The 21396-nt window shown below is 39.1% G+C and overlaps 1 protein-coding gene across 1 annotated transcript in view; it reads left to right on the forward strand.

Annotated features, from left to right (window-relative positions):
* The first annotated feature begins 259 nt into the window (after positions 1 to 259).
* The window catches only part of GLP2R (glucagon like peptide 2 receptor), a 42323-nt gene continuing 21186 nt past the window's right edge, over positions 260 to 21396 (forward strand). Inside the window, exons 1-8 of the mRNA XM_048965540.1 lie at positions 260 to 441; positions 4862 to 4955; positions 8699 to 8803; positions 12083 to 12204; positions 14008 to 14114; positions 14330 to 14486; positions 16082 to 16241; positions 19029 to 19089. Of these exons, the coding sequence (XP_048821497.1) occupies positions 337 to 441; positions 4862 to 4955; positions 8699 to 8803; positions 12083 to 12204; positions 14008 to 14114; positions 14330 to 14486; positions 16082 to 16241; positions 19029 to 19089 (911 nt within the window). The 5' untranslated portion in view covers positions 260 to 336. The remainder of the gene's footprint in view (positions 442 to 4861; positions 4956 to 8698; positions 8804 to 12082; positions 12205 to 14007; positions 14115 to 14329; positions 14487 to 16081; positions 16242 to 19028; positions 19090 to 21396) is intronic.

Below are 21396 nucleotides of genomic sequence, written 5' to 3' on the forward strand. Positions count from 1 at the left end.
AATTCCCATGAAGTTTCAAGGGAATAGGATCAGCTTCTTAATGTTTTAATAGTTTTGTGATTTCTTATTGGCTAAAGAACAAGCTACAGTAAACAGACTTCATGTGAAGTTTAGAGTAAATTCTCTGTGACTTTAATCAGAAAAAAAAATAAAAAAGCAAGACATAGCTGGAGACCATCAAGTCTAGACATTTTAGTAGACTTCCTGGTTTATATCTAAGAAGATTCTTGAAACAGAAGAATAAAAGAAGACGCTTTAAATCTGTTACAGGAACAAGTGATACAACTGGTCTATTGTACAGTGATACAGCAGCATACTGGGAACAAATTTATTAAAATGGGCATGATTACACTTTTTGGTCTCTGCTCCAGCATGCGGATCTGGTCCGGAATATCTCCCATACCTGCCAGCTCAGTCATGATATTATTTATAGTGAAACAGGTAAGCCAATTCCATAATTAATAATTATCAATATAAAAGTGAATATATATCACACAGCATTTTAACCTTCCCTGCATGTTTGTTTCAAAAACATTTGACATGACAACTAATGTTTGTTAAAATTAGTTATAAGAAGAAACATTGTCTGAGAAACAATAGAATTACGTGTTATAACTCACTCAGAGTAGGTGATATATTACAATTTTACTCTATAAAAGCTGGTTCATACAGTGAATAAACCATGTTTGCATTTATTTTTGCAGTGTATTTTCATAATGACATTGATTATTAAACTAGTTTTATTTTTTGAGTTTTCTACCAATATATCAATACTGTTGTGAAAATTCTTTATTTTCTACTGTTGTTTCCAGTCGTATTCTAATCCCAATGTTGCTTAATTTACATTTTTTTTATTTTTTATTTAATTTACATTTTACATAAATGTGCTATCATTTAGCCTTTTAGAAATATACAAAGGGAAGGCATTGCTTCTCATATTTGTGAAAGCTGATGTTACTGGTTTTGTTCTGCAACTCAACTTCTAACATCAGGCTAGCAAAACTATTTAGTATTGTTACTTCTAATTCTTGGAGTGCTCTAGCAAAATAGTCATTTCTTTCTTATTCTAAATCTATGAAAAATTAAACGCTTTCTTCCTCATCTGTACTGTCTTGAAATTTGTGAGAGTTCTCAGAGTTTAAGGACAGAATACCTCAGTGTTAATCTCCTCAGGGAAATTTTCTTCTTTTTTTTTTTCTTCCCATTTTATTTATTTATTTATGAATATATACCTTTATTTCAGTAAATTAAACTGATACATATATTAATGTGTTGAAGTTAATTCCAATTCATCCAAATAAAAATCATATGCAAATTTAGGGAAATAATCTGTGAAAGAAGTATACAAGGCAATGAGCACAGCTGAACAGGTTTACTTTACACTGAAATTGTTACTTCTAACTGCTTGTGCTACAATTATGTGTGAATGTGCTGTAAATATTGAAATTTTGCTCTTTTTTTTCTGTTTTTCTTAAAAAAAAAAAAAAAAAAAAAATTACCAAGAGACACATATTCTGAATCTAGAGCTTCTCTCATGTAAATGGATAGAGAACTGATGCACTGATGCAGATCTCAGTTTTCTGAGAGTCCTTGAATCCAAAGGATGCCTCAAACAAAGCGCCAGTCAGTGTTAACTGAAAATCTCCCTGTGACTTCTGTGTCATTACAGTTTAAAGAAATTAAAGAGATGCAAACCTTATTACACAGTAGTCGTTTATGAAAATAATAGGTAGATTACAATTATTCTGTTAGCAAACTTGGAGGTCTATTATAATAACCTACTTCTTAGAGGGGAACTTTTAGCAGTGCCATCTACTGCATCCAACATATTTTTAAACAGTGGGGTCATCTTTGTGCAGCTTTGTGCACCTGAGCGAACCAAATGAATGTTTGGAATGGAAAGACCTCTCCAGGAAGGTTTGGTAACATTTCAGTGTCAATGAACTGAAGTGAAATGAACTGAAGTGTTCACAGGCTCTACTCTGCAGAGACTGACAATTCCAGAAAGAAGTGAAATTGTCATTTGTACCTGGAGTGCTCCTCATTCTTGTTAACTAAAATTCTTCATGGATGATTCTCAGCAATTTCTCCAGAAAATGAACCAAACAAGCTGCCAGGTAGTCAACATGAGGCTTTCTCTGTGTTTCTTTAGCTGTTTAATGCATTTGTTTATTAGAAACAGAAGTGCTATCCTTAAATCAAGCAGTCCTTTCTACAAGTGCGTCATCATATCTTTTGCTTCTTTAAATGAGGTTCACTGACCAAGGAGTATCTGAAGAATCTCCCCTGGCTCTCAGCATTTTGAGGCCCAGATGAGGGAAATGTCAAGAAGATTTGTATTTTGGAAACATGCATTCTTTTCTCATGGCTGCTGTAAATATTCTCTCCTTATCTTGCAAGCCCATCAGATGAAGAAAAATTATAGACTTTCTGCTGCCTGGAATTTAAAGTAGGGTGTCTGGAAATTAGTTGAGAGTCTCAAAGCAGAGCAGTGAGCAAACAACGTCTTGCACAGCCAAACCATGCAAGAATGGGTGGTTTCAAAAACAACTAGATAACATTCACTGTTGTTCTGTTTTGAACATGCATAAATACTACTTTTCTTTGCTTTTTGGTAAACTTGTGTTCAAAAAATAGCTTACAGGTGAAGTTCACACCATAGGGCACCCTGGTTTATTTCAGCTCTTAGCACATTATCTGGCTCAGACAAGTACCACTGTACACATGTGAAAGGTGCTTTCTGAAAAGGGTCTAATCCAGGTGAAAGAAAATGGGTTTTCCCTGGGGAGGTGAAAATTATTTGGTGCAAGAATTATTATTTTTTTTTTTTTAACTTTTGTTTGGATTGTCTTCCCAATTTTGTCATTAGAGTATGTAACATTTTCATCCAGTAATGAATTGTTCTGTTTTGGTGACACACACTGACACTGTTCTTGGACTACTTGCCTGCCTCTGGCTTCTGAAAGCCCCGGTGTTCAGAAGACCAAATGGCATATTATACAGAGATTGCTTTGACTAACGTTTCTTACACTGGATAAATAATGATCAAAGTATCATGCTGATACTGAGCTGCAAGCAATATTCTTTCTCTACTGCTATTGTACTAGTTGGGCATTACTTAAACAGCCCAAATCTGATAGGATGCAAAGCAATTTTGCATTTAGCTCTTCTGTTTTACCCATTCCTTTCCCAAACAGCATTTATCAAGTAGCTCTCTGAAGGCCTCTGCAGTAGGAGAGCATTGTATGAATAAGATGAATCAGAAAGACAGATATTAAAAAGAAAAAGTTAAAATTACAAGTCCTCTCAGGATAACAGTAATTCTTACATTAACCAGATTTTTGCCACAGATGCCCACCACATCCTTGGCGCAGCAGTCACTTCATGTGAAATCATTATTAACATCTGTTCGTCACTGGGAATTACTACTTTTTTTAATGTAGCTTTTAATTTATAGCAGATTTTATCTTAGCTTTTTTTTTTTTTTCTTCTTCTCTTTACTAGCAACTATATATCTACATCTCAAATGTCACCCTTTGAAGATAACAGCTAGGTCTCTTTCTTTTCTCCGTATCAGTTTTCTGGTGCATCTCAGGTTCCAGGGTTATTGATCAACAGCCAGCTGAATGTGAGCCAGCAGTGTGCCCAGATGGCCAAGAAAGCCAATGTCATAGAATCATTGAATCACAGAATGGCCTGGGTTGAAAAGGACCATAATGATCATCTAGTTTCAGCTATGTGTTCTCAGCTATGATCAGCTATGTGCAGGATTGCCAACCAGTTTCTTCACAGAAAGGGTGAATAGCCATTTGAAAAGCTTGATCTTGAAGATCTTTTCCGATCTATGTGTTTCTGCAGTTGCAGTGCTGTGCATATCTTATAAATGCAACTCTGCAGGGAGCAGCTGAGAGGAGAATTGATTTTTCAGGCACTCCAAAGAATCTGCTGTAATCAAACTGCATAAATCTGAAGTCAAGCCTGTACTGCACTGCATTAATAAAAGAGAGATTGTTTTTTGTAGTGCTTTTAGTTGTATTCTCTTTGAGCAGATAAGATCAAAGCAGTTATTCTAGATTGTATTCTTCAGAAATCTAGTTTTTCAGAATTTAAAGGCCTTTTTGATCTCTTCCTAATGATAACTGCAACAGGAAGATCCAAGCTTCCAGGTTTGAAAATATCTAATATGAAAAAAAGAAATATTCATTTGTATGAGATGTTTTAAATGGAGAAAACTCTTTTATGGATAAAAATAAGCATTCATACTCCATTTCATTTTGTAAAACTGTCCCCTGCCCAGGCAAAAACAACACAGTGTTAGTGGAGACAGGCAAGAAAAAGTAGAATGAATGATTGTAAGTTCTCTAGAAAGCTGAGGAATAGAAATGCATTTATGGCATGTTTGCTGTATTAGAGGAAGAAGTGGCCTTTCAGTTGCTGAAATGGAGTGCAGAATGAAGTGGGGAAGAGACAACAATAGCTAAATATTACTGTTTATTCATTTCACTTCTATTCAAATTATTACTGAAGTATTCAATCAAGTAAGCTTGATTATCTTCAAAAATACTATAAAAATAAACAGCCCACAAAGTTGTTATCAATCAAATTCCTAAGTTAATCCAGCAGAAGGAGAAATGTAAATACATGAGAACAATTAGCTGATCTTGGAATGAAATGAGTGTAGAAGCTTCCTCCCAGGGAAGAGAGGTCTTTTTCTCCCTGCTTACCAAACTTGCCTCCATTCTGCTCCTTGCTTCCTCACTCCTCTCCTCACCTCTTAAATTTGTTAGTTGATGGAAACTTGTCCTCTAAAAGACCACTAGACTAGCTGGTTTTCTCCATGTAAGACTTTTTTTACTCACAGGCCAAAGGATCTCTGCTGGAAAAAACAACTACTGGATGGAACAAATACAAACAGGAATGCCTAAAAATGCTACAGGAAACAACTGTAGGTACTGGTAAGTGTACAAACAGCAAATAAAGATATGTTAAGCAGCATAGCTAAAAATGCAAATATTCATATAATGTTATTTGATTCACAGAATTGTGTGACTCTTAAGTTTTAAATGTAAACAGCCAGTTTTGTAACTAGACCTACAAATACGCAGTCATGAAGTAAATGGCTGCCTTTGTCCTCAGCTACTTTATATTGAAACAAGCCATAGAACAGCTGGTCCTGAGCTACTGCTGTGATACATCACAGACTACAGACTACTAGCTGAGAGGTCCTTTGGATGAAGGAGACCTGTGTTCACTCCCTTTTTCAGCCTGAAGGAAGACAAGCAATTATTTCTGGAAATTTCACTAAGCATAAGATAATGTGTCATTAAAGGAAAAGAAGATGACTCCCATTCCTCCTTTAGAAACTGAGCCATAGTGGACAAAAACACAAAACAAAGGAGGGAAAGCAACTGGGGTTTATCTCTTTTCACAGAACTGCTTGTGTATTTTTAATGCAGCCCAGAACACAGCTGGCCTTCCAGGCTGCAGGCGCTCACTGCTGCCTCATGGCCAGCTTCTCGCCCACCAGGATCCCAAGTCCTTCTGCGCAGGGCTGCTCTCAAGCACATCTTCCCCCAGTCTGTATCAATACCTGGCATTGCCCCCACCCAATGGCAGCACCCTGCACCTGGCCTTACTGAACCCCATTGGGTTCCCATGGGCCCACTTCTCTAGCCTGTCCAGGTCCCTCTGGATGGCTTCCCTTCCCTCCAGTGTTTCAACTGCACTGCTCAGCTTGGTGTCATCACAAACTTGCTGAGGTGCACTGGATGCCATCGTTTGTCATTGATGAAGATGTTGAAGAGCAACTGTCCCAACACCGACCCCTGAGGGACACTGCTTGTGCCCGGCTTGCACCCTGACACAGAGCCATTGATCACAGCCCTTTGGCTGCGACCAGCCGGCCAATTCCTTACCCATCCAACAGCCCATCCTTCAAATCCGCAACTCTCCAAGTTAGAGAGCAGGATGTGGCGAGGGACCATGTCCAAGGCCTTGCAGAAGTCCAGGTAATGACATCCACTGCCCTTCCCCCATCCACCAATGCCGTCACTGCATCATAGAAGGCCGCCACATCGGTCAGGCACGGTCTGTCCTTGGTACAGCCATGCTGGCTGTCTCGAATCATTTGTCTCATGTGCCTTAGCACAGCTTCCAGGAGGATCTGCTCCATGATCTTCCCAGGCACAGAGGTGAGGCTCACCGGCCTGTAGTTCCCCAGGTCTTTCTTTCTACCTCTTTTAGAAATTGGAGTAATATTTCCTTTTTCCAGTCACCGGGGACTTTACCAGACAGCCATGATTTTTCAAATATGATGGAGAGCGGCTCGGCAACCACATCAGGCTTCTACCTCTTTCAGAACCCTAGGATGGATATCATCTGGCCCCATAAACTTGAATGTGTTCAGTTTCATGAGGAGGACTTGCTCCACCATTACAGTGGGACAGAAACCACTCCCCACACTCTCACCTAGAGACTCACAGTCCTGGCAGACATGGAAAGCCTGATCACCCATGAAGACTGAGGCAAAGCACTCATTGAGTACCTCAGCTTTTTCTACGTCCGAGGAAGTCAGCTCCCTGTTACCTTTCACCAGAGGGAGAAGGAACACTCTCCTTGGCCTGTCTCCTCCTGCCTGTGTACCTGTAGAACCCCTGCTTGTTATCTTTCACATCTCTTGCCAAGTTCAGCTCCATCTGCGCCTTGGCTTTCCTAATCCTATCTCTACACACATGGAGAACAGCCCTGTATTCCTCCAAGGATACACAGCCTTGTTTCCACCTTCTGTACATTTCCCTCTTTTCTCTCAGGTTAAGCTGCAGGTCCTTGCACAGCCATGACAGTCACCCGCCTTCCCAGCTCAACTTCTGCTGGAGGATGGAGAGCCGTTGTGCTCTCAGAAGGGTGCCCTTAAAGAGCTGCCATCTCTGCTCTGCGCCCATCCCTTAAGGACAGTTTCCCAGGGGATCCCACTCAGCAGTTCCTTGAGCAGCCGGAATTTTGCTCTCCTGAAGCACAGGAGACTAACTCTGCTTTTTGCCAGGCCCGCATTCTTCAAGATCAGAAACTCCATAGAGGCATGGTCACTACAGCCCAGGCTGCCTCCAGTCTTAACCTCTCTAATGCTCTCCTTTGCATTAGTGAGCACCAGGTCCAGTAAGGCTTCACCTCAGGTTGGCCCATCTATTACTTGGACCAGGAGGTTATCCTTAACAGACTCCAGGAATCTCTTGGATTGTCTGCCACCCACTATGCCGCTCTCTCAGCAGATATCTGGGGTGATTGAAATCCCCCAATAGGACAAGAGCCCACGAGTGTCACACCTCCTGCAGCTGAAGCAAGAAGGCCTTGTCAGCAGGCTCCTCCTTATCAGGTGGCCTTATCAGGGGGTAGCAGACCCCAACCACTAGATGCCCTTTACCGGACCGATCCTTGATTTTTACCCACAAGCTCTCGACCTGATTGTGGCTGTTTGTCAGATACAGCTCTTAGCAAAATGCAAAAGCAGAGTGTGTTGTGGTGGGAAGTGGCAATTGCAAACAACCCAAATGACCCAGGAAGCCAAAAAGCAGTGACACATAGCAAGATGTCAGAAGACAGTGGTTTGTAAAAGAACTATATATACTCAGAAGTCCAGTTTTCAAGGAATAATGTAAAAACTACTTTTCTCCTGTCAGCCTACATAATTCATACTTGTCATAGCTACCTGAATTCTGTACCTCTGATGAGATATGAGGGAAAGGAATAATAAGAATGCATCTATAAATGTTAACAACTGTGTGGGTCATAAGGCAGATGGAGCTCAAAGGTATAGCAAAATCATTAACAATTGTCCATGTGTTTTAGCAAAAGCACCCCAAAAAGATTCCAGTGAGAAAGTACACAAGTATCCTTGTTTCTTCTTCCCACCAAGATCATCAAAGAATTGCTGATCATTATGGAAAACAAAGCAGGATATATTCTTCTGCCTCCGATGGACAGAAAGATGTGAAGCTCAGAGATGAGAACTTTAACTTCTCCTAAAAAATGACAGAAAGACTGAAAACTAGAAAACCCAGAAACTAGTACAACCAGCAGTGTTGAAGTGCAGTTTGAAGTGTTTTGTCTGCTCCTTATGTCCTGTGAGTGATGTGGTATCTGTGAAGATTAAAACTGATGGAGTTGATCTGATAGGCTGCCAGCTCCCAATCCATTATTACTGAGAGAGCAATAGAAGTCACTACCAGAGAAGATGATGATTATCTGAGCTGAGAACTGGTGTCACAGGGGTCATGAAAAGTGGAATATTTTCTATTTGTCAGCAGTCTTTGATGTACAGCGACTGAGAGCACGGCTGGAAGCTGTTACATTTAGAAAACAGAGGTCTTGGGATGATTTTCTACAACACTACTAGCTCATGGTAAAGCGCGTGAAACATGTTGCTTATGTGTACTCAAGGCAAAAAGAACAGTAGCTTTTTCTGCCCTGTTCAACAAACATGGTGCAATGAATGCATGAAGTCTGTTACATTTTCTAAATACTCTTCTCATGCCAGTGCACAAGTGATCGTATGTTGTTTTCATATGATAGGATTGATATTTACTCCACACTGAATGAATCCACATGCTTGCAGGTTACTTAAAATGGTACACGATGTTTTTCATGATCATCCATTGTTTGAAACATTTTTTGTAAAACATCTATTCGCTTCTCTCCCCAGGGATACATTGTAATGGGACTTTTGATCAGTTTGTTTGCTGGCCATACTCAACCCCAGGAAAAGTATCTGTTCCTTGTCCTTTGTATTTGCCATGGTTGGAAAATGGTAATGTAAAAGTTGTAATTTTTCTTAGAGTTTACGCTGGCAATCCAGACACATGACAAATATTTCTGGTCTATTTTGTGACCCGTGTCTTCTTTTCATCTCTTTTCTAACTTGACACATAGAATTACAAGCAATATTTAGTTATTTACATTTTTTTACCCTTATTTACCACTGATGGAGTTTTGTGCTTCATCTCTGCACTGTCAAAGCAAAATTTCCAGCAAAAGCAAGAAGAATGTATAACTGTACAGTCAGGCCTTGATTGGCAGTAACAGATTTGGGGTTCAGCTTCTGGGATGCCTACTGATCCAAGAGATTAAGCACTGGAATGGAAGAGACAGTCTAATGGGTCTGAGCAGTCTGCCCTCCAGTGCAAGGTGCTGCACCAACAGCAAGTGGTGCATTGAACAAAAGGGTTTTCCAAGCTGTGCTGTGCTGGACAGAGTGGAGCAGGAAGGCCCTCCTGGAAGGGAAAAATAGTAACATCTGCAGGAGCAAAGCCATCTGAAAGCCTTCCTTTTCTACAAAAGAAATCCAAAAGCTTTCTTACCAGCACAGTCTAGTGATTCTGAATCCTGCTTAGTTTTTCTTAGCTACATATAGTTTTTGTAGTCATATTTGTAATACCTCTTAGAAGAACCAATTGTGCTTGAGTTTTTTGGTTGGGAATCTACCATGGGCTGCTTATCTCAGCTTTCTCCAGTCCACCCCACAAAAGATTTAATCAAAAATGTCATCATCTGTCTTTTCTGGGGCTGTTGAGCTCCAAAGCAGAGAAACCAACCTTTATCTATTCTTTCAAATACCTGCTTCTTCCAACCACTTGTAACAAATTCAGCTGTTCGAAATAAACATGGCAGCATCTTACTTCCATCCCTGTAATTGAGACTCCTTTTTTTTTTTTTTTTTTCCTTTTTTTTCTTTTTTTGTCTGAATTTCTACAAAAACAACCTGTAAGACATTGCATCATATCATGAAGCTTTCCACTGTAATCGCAATGGGAAATACTAATACTGATTAGAATTAGGTTGGAATGCCCCAGTGTCTTAGGAGGAGTGTCACGGAGACAGCCCTGCTGTCTGTCCTGGTAGTTCTGTGGATCTGGGGTTACCTGTGGTCCTCTCTTCTCCTCTTCACGTTTTCAAGGTACAGCTGTGGTTATCCTGGAACACAACTTGGACTTGAACCAAAAATGCTTGTGGGCTTGAGATAGATTTTTTTATGATTTGGTATCATTTCACTAGAAGTGAACTAGAGTACTATAGAACTAAGATTTTGGACCACATTTCATAGGAGCTCCTTATTTTTATTCAGTGATTAAGTATCTGCTCCAGTTAAGGTCCACATAAATTTTAGCCCCTTTTCCTGGCTCTAGAATCCCAAGGCCCATCCTCACAGTCAGGCTCCTGCATGGCCTTTCTGAAGATTAGAGTATACAAAGCATTGCCAAAATTCTCCCTAATGCTAATACAGAAGAGCTCACAAAGCATTATTTCGTCTCTCCTACTTTGTATCTGGCACTGGTCAGTTTACTGCCTCTAGAGCTAGCCTAGCAATGAAGTGGGACCACACTGCAACATGGCAGTTTCTGAATGAAAGCTTAGGAAGGTGATTCTCTAAATAACATAAACCCTAAGATCCCTCCTGACCTGATCTGACATGAACTTCTGGGATCCCTTAGCTTTTTGTCCTAGACAGGAACTTTTTCTTCTCTGATATGCTTTTACTTTTTAAAGAGATATTTGTCATACTACATAAATCATGTCCTTAAAGAGTCTCCATCTCTGTACAGTATGCCAGAGTACTCGTAAACATGGAGGTCATTTTCTGCTTGGGGAATCTGTTAGAATTCCACTACATGTTGGACAATAAAATGTGCACTGAACATGAACAGGCAATCATCACACAAAGCTCCTGCGCCTTCACAGCAAATTGTGCTCCAAAAACAGTTCTCTCAGTTCCAGTCATTCAAAGTAAAATTAGATATTCTGGTGGTTGCTGCTGTATGGCAACTGTTATGATATCCCCTCTTAGCCGTCTCTTCTCCAGACTGAACAGCCCCAGGTCTCTCAGCCTTCCCTCATAAGGGAGATGCTCCAGGCCCTCGCCATCTTTCCCTGCTAACCTTGAGCTGAGGAACCCAGAACTGGACACGATACTCCAGATGTGATCTCACCAGAGCAAAGCAGAGGGGAGAACCTCCCTCACCCTACTGGCCACACTCTTTGTAATGCACTATACATCACTGGCCTTCTTGGCCTCAAGAGCACATTGTTGGCTCATGGTCACTCTGATGGTCACCAGAATCTCTAGGTCCTTCTCTGCAGAGCACCTTTCCAGCAGGTCAGCACCTGTCCTGTACTGATGCATGTGGTTATTCCTCCTCAGGTGTAGGACACTTCATGTGCCCTCTTCACTTTCTGAACCTCATAAGGTTCCTCTCTGCCCAACACTCTAGTCTGTCCAGGTCCCACTGAATGGCAGGACAGCCTTCCAGTGTATCAGCCACTCCTCCCAGCTACTCCCATCAGAACATGCTGACAGTGGACACCGTCCTTTCTCCTGGGTCGTTGATGAAGATATTGAGGGAAGACTTGACCCAGCACTGTCCCCTAGGGAACACTAGATAAAGGCCTCCAACCAGACTCTGAGTCACTGATCATTACTCTCTGAGCTCTGCCATTCAGTCAGATCTCAGTCCACCTCACCATCCACTCACCTATCCTACACCTTGTTTCACAACAAGGATGTTGCGGGAGATGGTGTCAAACACCTCGCTCAAGTCAACATACACAAAATGCACTGCTCCCTCCCCATTGGTCAAGCATGATTACCCCTTGGTGAATCCACATTAACTACTCCTGATAACTTTCTTCTCTTCTAATTTCTTGGAGATGGCACCAAGAACAAGTATCCGTCACCTCCATCACCTCTCCAGGGACAGAATCGAAGCTAACTGGCATGTAATTTCCCAGATCCTTCTTCTTGCCCTTTTTGAAGACTGAGGTGACACTGACTATCTTCCCTACTTTCTTCTACACAAATGTGAAAAATATATTGTCAAAGACAAAATAAAAGATGTGGGGTTTTTTTGTTTTGTTTTGTTTTGATTGATGTTTTTTTTTTTGTTTTTGTTTATTGTTTTTTGTTGTTGTTTGCTTGTTTTGTCTGCATTTGAGCAAAGGTTTATTGCTATAGTGTAAAGAGAAATCCTTAGAATGTTCATGAAAAATGAAATCTTTATTTTTACCTGTAAGACTAAACTCTATTTACTTTCAGGAAGTGCAGGAAATGTATACAGAGTCTGCTTAGATGAAGGAACTTGGCAAACGAAGGAAAACTCCACAGACATTTGGCGTGACAGTTCAGAATGTTCTGAGAAAAATAATCTCCAAAAAAATGTAAGCATGATGTTTTATACCATGGTTTAATCCTTTAATCTTCGTAATCCCTTCTTGAATAACTGATAAAATATTTCAGTTGAATACCTGCAAAAGATGTTCAGATTTCATTTGGATTACCAAATTGAAAACTGCTAAGAAGAAGCAGAGGAAGAAAGATTAAGGAAGGAGATTCTAGCTTTAGATTAGAGAAATTGTTTTCTGTTTAGAGTTCAGCATTCACATGTACTGAATCCCTCCTAATAAAATTGAAATGAAAAGCCTGCAACTTGTCTAGCAAATAGCTCAGAGGACTGGAAGTCGGCCAAAGCCAGACTCCCAACCCCTGTGACCTCCTGAGCCTTTTAGCATAGCAGTTCAAGCTGGAAACCAGGGATCCTGATGCCTTGCCACATTGTCCAGCTACCAATGCCTGGCAATGAATGCAACAGTTTCAGATAACAGTAAAGCATGTGAGTGATCGGGTTTCAGCTTCTTGTAACTTCTTTTGCCGCACTGTTTGTCTTGCTGATCTCAAAATGAAGAGAGAGCAGTATTACTACTGAACACTTTATAAACTTAGCTTTTGTTACTTTGGTAAATGATACTAATGTTTATTACTTTATTGATTTTATTTTTATTAGTAATTTATTGATCGTGTATTATTTATTAAGCAAGATTATTTCAGGATTACCAAGACCTTAATAAATTCTTTATACAGTGAATATATGGTTTTCCAACCTCACAGTTTATTCAAGTGTGATAAACTTGGAGTACTTTGTTTTTCTGCAGCCCGTTGACTATCCTGGATTGTAAAGTTGTGGGTGGAGGACTGCCACTTTAATTCATCAGGTGTGACAGCAAGAGAACAAGAGATTTCTCTGAAAGTTTTAGCCAGCTTTCCAAACAAGCCTAAATGTGTGTTTATACCATGTAATTATATTTAGTCAAAAGCCACAAGCTGTTAGGAATAACCCAGAACTTGCATCCACCCGCATCTGATGAATCAACTTCATTTCATTTGCTTCAGATTTGAAAAAATGTCACAGCCAATACAATTCATCCTGTTGGAATGTTTTCATGGAGCTGAGTGACTAATGAACATCCCTTGGGAATCTCCTGCTGTGCCTCTGGGCATCCTCTCCAAGGCTTCCACCAGCAGGCACAGCTCACTCTGCTATCCAGACAGTGCTTATTAGCATAGGCTGATTTAGAGACAATTAGCTGGCAGGAGGAGAGTGTGATAATCTGTGGCTGTATGATTAAATCACACAGTTAACAGCAAAGGTTACACAGTTAACAGCAAAGGTAGCCAGACAAACCCCAGCCCAAATAAAACTCCTTAACATCTGTGTTGTATTAAGAAGCAGGCAGTCTATTTCAATCACTCTGTAGATACAGTTGCCTCTGAAAATTGTGCTCGGAAGAGCAGTGTGCGTCTTGGCTCCCCAGATAACACAGCTATTGCATTTCAGTGCAGGGGTGGAGCTCACTCTGCACTTATTAAACATTAGGATCCGTTTCATTTATGTGATTGTTTTAATGATTAATAGTCATTAAGACTCAAAATTGGATTTGTGCAAGAGAAATCTGGAAATGGGTCCTTGACTGCCTTCAAATCTGAGAAGAAACTTAGTCTGTTCTCCAGGGTGTCTCCCACAAGGTTTTCATGAGAAAATGCAGGGAACAGATATCAGAAATTTGCCCTGGCTATGCTGCAACACAAATAAATTGGACTCGAAAGCTTTTGATTTATATTCATACCCTACTTACCTGCCTGCATATACATATGCAAAGCTCCTCTTTCTTTTTTTCTTTTCCTAGGAAAAAGAACATAAATTACTTACCACACTACAGTTGCTGTACACCGTAGGATATTATCTTTCTCTCATCTCACTTGTCTTAGCTCTCCTTATACTTTCTTTACTCAGGTTAGTATGAAATTGCATGCATTTTTAAATATAAAACACAATATGCATATTGTTGTTTTTGCATAGTTGGATTTCTTATTTCTGATGTAAGTTATGGAGGAAATTCCTGTATAAAATCAATCAATGGCAACAATATGACTATAATGGTATTTTTTATTGTTGCTTTCTTTGGATTAAATATACTCCAGAGGATTTATACATTTTCTTCCCCACAGAAAACTTCACTGCACAAGAAACTACATCCATATGAATTTATTTGCATCTTTCATCTTGCGTGCCACAGCCATTCTTATTAAAGACACTGTACTCCACAGGATTTACTCCAAAAGACCCAATGATGAAACTGGATGGATATTATACCTCAGTCCTGAGGTAACTTCTTAGTTGCTAATAGTAAATGTGTACTCCCAGTGGCCATAACAATTACAAATATAGAAGTTTGCCACATAGCACCAAGTTTTAAGGTGTTTGTTAGTTGAGATTCAAATCTCAGGCAGTCTGGAAAAACGTTTATAAATCATAATGCACTCATTAAAAAAACAACAAACATACTAAAAAAAATCTATAGATATGTTTACACACTTTTACTTAAGCAAAACAGTTTTTTCACGCTTGTAGCCTTAGGAAGAATTCAATACATTTTTTCAGCACTTACATAAGAACTCTTGCATTTATTCATTCTAGGTATGCATAGCAAAATGCAACGTACACAAATACTGCATGTAACACTGTGCTTCCAAACAACGCATTTACTGTGAAAGTACATGAAGGGGAAAACAGTTCAAAGGTTTTTCAGCACTAGGAAAATGTGCAGATTTTCAGAGTCACTACTGACCACAACAGCCATTGCAGAGTTACTTTCACAGAATCCCATATGGTTGAATTGGAAGGGACTTCACAGCCTCCCCAGCCCCATCCCTGCCATGGATTGGCTCTCCGCCCAGCTCAGGCCCATCCATGGCCTTTGGGCATCTGCAAGGATGGGGAACCCACAGCTCTCAGGGCAGCAGTGCCAGGACCTCATCACTTCTGGGTGAAGAATTTCCTCTTAGCAGCTAACCTAAATCTCCCCACTTAAAGTTTAAGACCATTGCCCTTGCTCTGTAGCTATCAGATCATGAAAAAAATTGGTCTCTCTCCTGTTTATAATCTCCCTTTAAACACTGGAGAGCCTCAGTGAGATCTCTTTGAAGCCTTCCCTTCTCCAGGCTGAACAAGATGAACTCCCTCAGCCTTTCTCCATAGGAGGAGCGCTCCAGCTCCATGGCCATTCCATGGCCATTTCCATGGCCATTCTCTGGACCAACTCCAACAGATCTGCATCCTTCTGCTGGGGGCCCCAGACCTGGGCATGTGCTCCAAGTGGGGCCTCAGAAAGACAGAATAATTCTGCTGCTCTGCTTGTATACCAGGAGCACTTATCTTCTAGTAAACAATAAAAGTAATACTCCTCAGTGCTTCCCCTTGTTCCCAAGTATAAACTCTTGCCATCAACTCTAAGTTGTTTTCAGAATCATAGTGCACCCTGTATTGGCAGGGATCCACAAGGATCATAGAATCATAGAACTATAGAGTGGCTTGGGTTGGAGGAACTCTTAAAGATCATCTAGTTTCAGCTCCTCTGCAATGGCAGATCATCAAGTCCAGCTCCTGATTCCACACTATCCTAATATCAATTCATATTCCAACATTTCACCAAATGCTTTTTGAACTCTGGTTCTGCCCTTTTTTTCTCCAAAGGCAGAGACAAATCCAACCTAACTGCATCACATGTTTACCTCTATTCCCAGAAAGTCCAGATCTCCCAAAATAACAGCAGCTCAGAATCTTGAAGTACATATGACTGAAATACATGTGTATCACAGCCACATACTGGTTTTAAAATGATTGCTGAAGTAACCAGGGAAAATTAGGATTTGTCAGAACTTCTATGTATTACAGTGGTTCCTGGTCTTTCATTCCTACAGATTTTAATCATTTGCAGAACCGCTCAGTTTTTCATGCACTATTTTGTTGGAGCAAATTATTTTTGGCTATTAGTAGAAGGAATTTATCTGCATACGTTATTGATTACTGCTGTGTTCTCAGAAAGAAGACTGCTGCAGACATATATAGTGATAGGATGGGGTGAGTATCTAACAATTTCAAAGTTCTTGATTCTGTGGTATTTTTTCAAGTCATTAGTGAATATTTTGTAATGAAAAGAGGAAAAAAAATTCATTTTTGTTCTGAAACCAGCATTTCTCAATAGAAGTATACTAGAAGTGACATGTTAGTTGCAGCTCTGTTTGATTTGAGGTAATATCTTGGTTTACCTGAAAACAATAGCCTGATAGAATAAGAAAATTTACTACACTTGGTAATATTCTCTACCAGAGTAGAATATTAAAGCATTATCAGCACCTTCAATTTCTTCATTTGAATTAGAGCATTTATGTGGTCAAGATATCTACACCTTAAGAGCTTTGCTTTTATGTATTCACCTTCTGAGCTCAGCAAAATTTGCTGAAGCTCTAAAGTGTGCTTTAAATTAGAGGACAGTTCAAAACACTACATGATTCAGATCCTGCATTTCAGACATTTTTCATGGAAGAAAGACAACACAAAGGCAGTTACAAGCATTTTAACAATGTTGTGTAAATTATTTCCTCTTTTCCTTTTTTCATGTGAGTAGCACATAATCGGACAATCGTGTTTGTTGCTCACTTATCATAATTCTGTATACAGGTTGAACAAAAGGAAAAGTCAAGGTTTCCTAATTCCCAATAATGATCTAAAATCTACCCATACAACTTGCAAGTCTTAGAAAGTTTTTTATGAAGATTTAAAAATGTAATTTTAGACAATGTTTAGGCAGGTTTAGTGCAGGACTGATTCATAGCTGATGGACTGAACTGAGGAGGATGATAGGGTGGATGGAATAGAATATCTTGCCGATCATAAAGCTTTTATCTGTGTACAGATTTACTAGCTCACTCACACCATTCAATTTACTTTCTCAAATGTAAAATTGCATATCCAGTACTGTAGGATACATATATATCTGTATATGCATATATGAATGTATATATATATGCTTATATATATATATATATATTTAAAACAAGAAAAAGAAAAAAAATGTACTAAGGAAAATTATTTTTAAAGGATTAATCTGTAGCGGATGACTATGTAATTATAAGTAAATTATTCCATATTTTCTCTGCTTTATTGCGTACTAAAATCTTTACCCAAGATAAAGAGGTAAATCTTAAAGAACTGTTTAGATTCAAACAAAGAAAAACAAATAAAATGTCAACTAAGATTGAAATTATAATAATTGCAGTTGGAATGGAAAAAAAAACATTTAAAAATGCTAAAAATAAATTTTTGTTTACTGTTATAAAGACTGTTGTTATAAATTCCTTGTCAATTTGACAGTGATTCACATCATTCAGTTCCAGGTGTCCAAAATTGTACAAGACTGTAATAATCACAGGGAATTGAGACAAGTTCCTTTTACTTCTTTTTGGTACCTGTGCTATCTCTTGATATTTTAAATAGGAATTGGGTAGAATCTAAGAATGAAATATCCTTCTGGAATAATTTCTAGAATTAAGTGAATTTCAGTTAAGGCCACGTTTTCTGTGTTTATGAATATATTTGTTAAATGAATGTACAAATATTTATGAAATGGGAACCATTCCTGTAGAAAAATATCAATTCCTTAATCAAGATTCAAAACAGGGTTTCTGCATAAACTAGGAAATTTTACTGAACTAACACACATCAGTTCCTTTTGCTAAACAAATATACTGGTCTTTAAAGTATGTATTGATCTCTAATGCTGAACTAGACTATATCTTATGGTTAGTCTATCTGGTAGAGAGAGGGACTCATTTTATCTAATGAAGTTAAATTTCTGTGGGTAATATCTACATTCTTCCCAGAACTAAAGGAAGAAGACAAGAAGGAACAGAACTGTAGAGATCATCTGGTTTCATCACATTGCTAGACATAGTGAGCATTGTCCAGACAAATATATTTTTGTGTGGAAATCTGTTTAGTTTTAATAAAACTAAGGTTTTATTAAAGGTTTTCCAGAAAGAACCTCTGCTTCTTAAAAAACAAGCAAACAAACAAACCCAAAATCAATAAAACAAACAAACAATAAAACCCACACCAAAACTTCACTGAAAATGACCACCATAAGACTAAAATATTTTCACTTTTGGTGTTTCATTGGAAAGATTGAATTTTCCCATGTCCTAAGCCCCTTCCTCAAAATGGCACCTGCTTCAAAGTTACATGAGTTTGCTCCAAACCAGTAGAGTTCTGATTATTTGGAGGAATGGAAATGCCACTTCTCGTTTGTGTGCACATTTCAATGCTTGGTTGCTCTAATTGTGAAGAATATTTTCTTTATATCTAATATGAACGTTGCCTGCTACTGCTCTTTCTACCACTCTTTTGCTGTGCACCTCCTGCTCCATGTGCTTCTGCTATTGTTAGTATTGAAGACAGCAGTTAGGCTTCCTCCTAAACTTTTCTTCTTAAGGCTGAAGACATTTAGTTCTCTCAGTCTCTTCTACATGATGCACTACAGGTCCCAGTAATCTTGGAGGCCTCTGCTGGAGTATTCATATTTTTTCTAGTTTATCTACATCAGAGACTTAGAAAATTTAGGCTGATCAGTAGTGTTTATGTATTCATGTATGTGCATACAATTTGCACACTGAAAATGTGATATTCAATTATACAATGAAGTTCTTATTTTCTTTGAGGTGCAAATGGAGAAAAACAGGAAGAGGTTGATTTTTGTACAACATCTAAGTAGAATGCTGAAAATCATATTGCACCAGGTCCATAGTAGTGTGTCTTTATTTTGTATGAATCATTCTGCAAGCTTGGCTGTAATAACTTTTTTTCTTACAGTTGTTCCTATTCTATTTGTTGCTCCCTGGGGAATAAGCAGATCGAAACTGGAGAACACAGGGTAGGTTACTAGGCTAAACAATCTTAGAATACTGGTTTTCAGTTTGCTTATTTTTTTCCAGAAGCTTTTGACAGTAACTGGCAAAACTATTGACTATTGGATTACATTAAGATTATACAGCACATAATAAGACTTGCTAGATAGATTTTAAAGGTTAATTTTATTCTTTTCACATTTAACTACTGGAAATTCATTGATTCAATTATACATAAATCAAGAAGGAAAATGAACATTCACTGTTTCTCAAATGAAAACTTGTATCTATTTTTCATTCATGTGAGGCAATTTTCCTGCACAAACATCTTCCCCATAAGAGAGCATCTTATCAAGAAAAGGAGACCGGTGCTTTCCCTGGAGACCATCTTTGGTTTGAGTTTTATTAACATTCAGGAAAAAAATATTAGTTATAGTAGATAATGACAAAATCTGATATTCACAAAAAGTTGAACTTAAATGAATGCATTCTGTGTGAATTAATTGCTGAGGGTAACTTGCATTGGTAGCTATCAGTTTTCCACTTTTCTGGTCTTCAATCTTCTACTGGTGTCACACAGACTTGGTTTTTCATAAATAGTTCTTTCATAAATTTCATAAAATAAGATTTATTTTCTTTTATTCTCTTTTTTAATCTGTGGTTCCTAAAGAGTTTTGTTTGGAATAACCATATGCTATTAGGCAATAACATCAGGAACCAAGTCACAATTACAGTCTCATAGAATTAGAGGTTATACAGGCCTTAAATGGCAAGCCCTCGTCCCACAGGTTTACAGCAAGCTAATTGGCAAAAAAAAGAATCATAGAATGATAAAATGGCTATGGGTTGGGAGGGATGTCATTGACCATCCATTTCTACCCCCTGCTCTAGGCAGGGTTTTGCCAGCCACTAGATCAAGCAGCAGATAATGAATATGTGCACTGGACAAATCAGAAGTGTAGAGGAGAAAAGGAGACATTTTCCTGCTGACAGGAAGACAGCCAATGTTACACTCATCTACAAAAAGTGCGTGTGAAACCCAGGAAACTATGGACACATTATTCGATTCCTGGAAAAGCTATGGAGATCAGCCTGGGAGATGTGAAGGGCAGCTTAAGGACAAAGCTATTGTCAGGCATAGTCCACATGGATTCGTAAGTGAAACTATTACCTTAGTAGCTTCATCTCCTTCTGTGATAAAGTATTCTGCTTGGTGGATGAAGGGAAGGCAGTGAACACCATCTTTCTGGATTTTAGTAAGGCTGTTGATACTGTTCCTTATGGCTTCCTTCTAGAATAATTGTCCAACTGTGAGATAAACAGGTTGACAACACACTAGGTGATGAATTGGCACAATGCTAGAGCTCACAGTGTTGTACTGAATGGGGCTATATCTGTTTGGTGGATAGTCACTAGCAGGGCTCTCCAGACCTCAATTTTTATCAATAATCTGAATGCAAGAGTGCAATGCATCATCAGCGAGTGTGCTAATGAGTCTAAAGTGGGAGGATCTCTTGGCCCTCCGGAGGGACAAGTAGCCTTGCAGAGGGATTTACGTAAGTTGATCATCAATGTCATGAAGTTCAAGAAAAGCAAGTGCCAGGCTCTGTGTCTGAGACAGAATAATGCCAGACACAATTATGGACTGGGAGATGAACGTCCGGAGAACACCCTGCAGAAAGAGACCTAGAGGCGCTGGTTGATAGCAGGCTCAATGTGCATCGTGCCAACAGTATGCCTTGGCAGCCAAAAGGACAAACTGCATTTTGGAGTGCATTAAATGCATTTTAGCCAGCCAGAGATAATTCTCCTATTATATTAAGTTTCGGTGTAGTCTCACCTTGCATATTGTGTACAGTTCTGTTCTTCACAGTATAAAAGGATATAAAGGTTCTTGAAAACATCAAGAGGAGGGCAACAACACTGGTAAAAGCAAGGCATGTCCTGTGAAAAGTAGCTGAGGACACTTAGGTTGTCTGTTTTGGAGAGAAGGAGGCCAAGAGGTGACCTCATTGTTCTCCACAGCTCCATGAGGAGGAGAAACAGAGGGAGGTGCTGGGCTCTGCTCCCTGGTGACTGTGTTAGTGGGGATTTCAGACTGGATATTTGGCAAAATTTCTTTAACTGTGACGGTGGTCGAGCAGTAGAACAGGTTCCTGAGAGGTGTGGTTTGTGCCCCATGCCTATCAATGCATTTGGATAATGCACTCAGTAAGATACTTTAACTTTTGCTTAGCCCAGAAGCGATCAAGCAGTTGGATTTGATCTCTGAAAGCCCTTTCCAACTGAACTATTCTGTTCCATTCACAGTCTGTATGCATACTTCTTAGTTC

Source organism: Lagopus muta, chromosome 18 (assembly GCF_023343835.1).
Source record: "Lagopus muta isolate bLagMut1 chromosome 18, bLagMut1 primary, whole genome shotgun sequence".
Lineage (NCBI taxonomy): Eukaryota > Metazoa > Chordata > Aves > Galliformes > Phasianidae > Lagopus > Lagopus muta.